This window comes from Orycteropus afer, unplaced genomic scaffold (genome assembly GCF_000298275.1).
Source record: "Orycteropus afer afer isolate SDZICR_OR568_19922 unplaced genomic scaffold, OryAfe1.0 scaffold00006, whole genome shotgun sequence".
Classification (NCBI taxonomy): Eukaryota; Metazoa; Chordata; class Mammalia; order Tubulidentata; family Orycteropodidae; genus Orycteropus; species Orycteropus afer.
In genome coordinates, this window is record NW_006921593.1 from 25,641,680 (window position 1) to 25,644,534 (window position 2,855).

General features: G+C 44.6%; 1 protein-coding gene across 1 annotated transcript in view; it reads right to left on the reverse strand.

The window, feature by feature from the left end:
• LOC103199437 (UDP-glucuronosyltransferase 1A3-like) overlaps nt 1-715 on the reverse strand; it is a 1,318-nt gene extending 603 nt beyond the window's left edge. Inside the window, 2 exon segments of the mRNA XM_007943731.1 lie at nt 6-429; nt 431-715. Coding sequence (XP_007941922.1) covers nt 6-429; nt 431-715 — 709 coding nt within the window.
• Between the last annotated feature and the right edge of the window lie 2,140 nt (nt 716-2,855).

Below are 2,855 nucleotides of genomic sequence, written 5' to 3' on the forward strand. Positions count from 1 at the left end.
ATAGCTGAAAATGTCTGTCACAGACACCTCTCTCTGCAAGAGCTCAGAGGCAAGGCTGGCATACGGAGCAAAAGAAATATGGCAGATGTACTTCAGTGCCAGAGGGTAGAGCATGTTCTTGACCCTTTCAAGAAACGTCATGTGGTCTGAATTCCTTGTTAATAGCCTAGGAATATACGAAGATGGGCTTGGACATTGTGTACCCTCAAAATCCAATTCACATGGAATGTAACGCAAGAAATACACAGCAGGAACTGACAGGTACTCAGCCAGCACTGTCCCACAGGGGATAACAGGGTCGGTTAAAACCACATCAAAGGAACTTTCATTCAGATACTGGATCACAGTCTTGTTGTGCACAAGCTCTCTGCATGACCTTTGATGGATCACAGACGTATTTTTCATAATTGTCATTATTTTAAAAAAATGTCATCAGAAAATGTTCAGGTTCCAAAACCAGGTGACTCAGATGTACAAAGAAGGACTGAAGTTCATCCTGGGTGTATGGAAAGGCATAGGTTTTCAGGGTGAAGAAGTCCTCTTCTTTTATGTGCATATTCACCTCGGGTGCAAGGACAACTGCCTGGTGGCCTCTGGCGTGGAGATCCTGCACAACCTTTTTCATGCTGAGCCAGTGGCTGCCCTCCACAGGTGTCACTAGCACCTTCCCGCCTTCGACCCAGGGCCCAACACACAGCAAGAGTAGGAGTCCCATGAGGATTGAAAGGGGAAACCAGTGTCCCTCAGCCATCATAGCAGAAGCCAAAGCCATTGGTATTCTCCACAGGCTATGCTGCTTATATGGGTTTCCGTCACATTATCTTATCACAGAGCCACTTAGCAAAATAGAATTTAATTGGAAGATAGAGTATCCTCCTTAAGTTAATCATTAAAGAGTCGATCTAACTTGTCTTTTAGCCCCCCGGTCCCTCCCTTTTGCCTCCACATAACAAGACTAATCTCCCCTATCTTCAAAAAATTCACCTGACCCTGCTGCCCTCACTCTGTTATTTTTATCCAATTCCTAAAACAAACATGTGAACACTCACTTCATGTCATCCCCTCTTGCTTCTCCGTGAGCCATGTTTTATGAGGCTGGGATTGGGCTCTGAAGTGTCCCTGGCACCCTAGACCCCAACTATAACCTCTGTGGGCTGGGACACTCTTTGGTGATTCTTAAAACTCTTTCCTCCCAGTGATGTGTCATGGGAAAGAAGTGTGCATTCTCTAAAGAAGCAAGCTCTCTCGTTGTGTTTATTTTCCACACCAGGATCTCCCAGGGAAGATACTGCTTGAAGGCTCAGCTTTCAAATACAGTAATACCTGGAGGGCCTTGAACTCAAGACTTGAAGGCAACAGAAGGACTTGTCGAGAGTTTTACATCTACCCCATGGAGTAAGACTTGCAGTTACCCAAAGTATAAATGCATGAGTAAGCCTTAGCAGTGCTACTGTGGGCCCAAATAGAATCTGCCTTCCAGGGTGTGCTACCAGGGGACAGGTGGGGGCTGTGACCTGTACTCAGATATGGTTCTGTGCAAAGATTGAAGGTCTCAACCTTCTGCTACTCTGCTAAGAGTCTGCCAGGGACTTTATGCATTCTGTAGTTCATGGTCAGGCTTTGCCTCAAAGTCTTTTCCAGCCCCAAGTCCTGATAAGAATGAATTTCTTCCAGAACAGGACAGGCTACCTCATGTGGGGCTCTTTGTGGAAATGCTAACATGGAGACAGCAGAGCATGAAACCAAGCATGTGAGCACAGATCACATGCCATGAGGTTGGGGTCCAGAAAGTCACTCCCTATGGGCCCATCCAGATGTTTATAGCCTTGTTTGTCCACCATGGGAACAATGTGGGCTAGCTCCCTGGGTCATCCAGCTTTCTCACTGAGTGGCCCTTCAGTTTCCATGTCATCTGCCACAACAGCATTCTGGCTCAGGCCACCATGAGTGGCTCAACTTCCCTTTTGAAGGAAGGCATCACCCTTAAAGACCCACATTGATAATAGATTCCACCATGGGGCAGATGCGCACTAGCCCAAGACAGGTCGTATATTGCACTGCTGTGCTGTGGAGAGCTTTTCCTTTCACTATGCCCCTCGAAACCACTCATCTTCTTTTGTCTTGATGGACATGCCTATTCTGGATATTTCTTAATCATAGAATCCTACAGCATTGGACTTTTTCTTCCCGTCTTCTGTCACACCCTCGTTATGTTGTGGCATGTGTCAGAACTTCATTTCTCTTTATAACTGAATAATTGTATATGTTGTTGCCGTTGTTGGTGCCAGCCAGTGGATTCCAAGTCATAACGACCCTGTGAAAGAGTAGAACTGCCACACAGACGTTTTCTTGGCTGTAATGTTTATAAAAGCACAGCAGGTCTTTCTCCAACAGAGCTACTGAGTTGATTTTAACAACCTACCTTTTGGTTAGCAGCATATGTGTGTACACATCACATTTTATTCATCCATTCTGCTGTTTGTTGTTCTTTTTTGTTTGTTTGTTTTAATTTATTGCAGTTTGGGTGAAAGTTCATAAAGCAAATTAATTTTCCATTCAACTATTTATACATTTTATTGTTTCCATTCCTTTGTTGATGGATGTCTTAGTCTGGGTTCTCTAAAGGAGCAAAACCACTAAAGCATATATAAATATAAATAAAGATAAATTTATCACAAAGAAATGGCTCATGCAGTTTTGAGTAAATGGCTCACAAATTGTGAGGGATACCAAATCCCCTATCTGTAGGCCAGACAACAGTCTGGTCAACAATCTGTCAGTCAGGTGGCAGGCTGCTGGCTTCTCCTGTCCCATGAGGTTGCAGAGGTTGGTGAATCTAAAATGTGCAGGTCAGC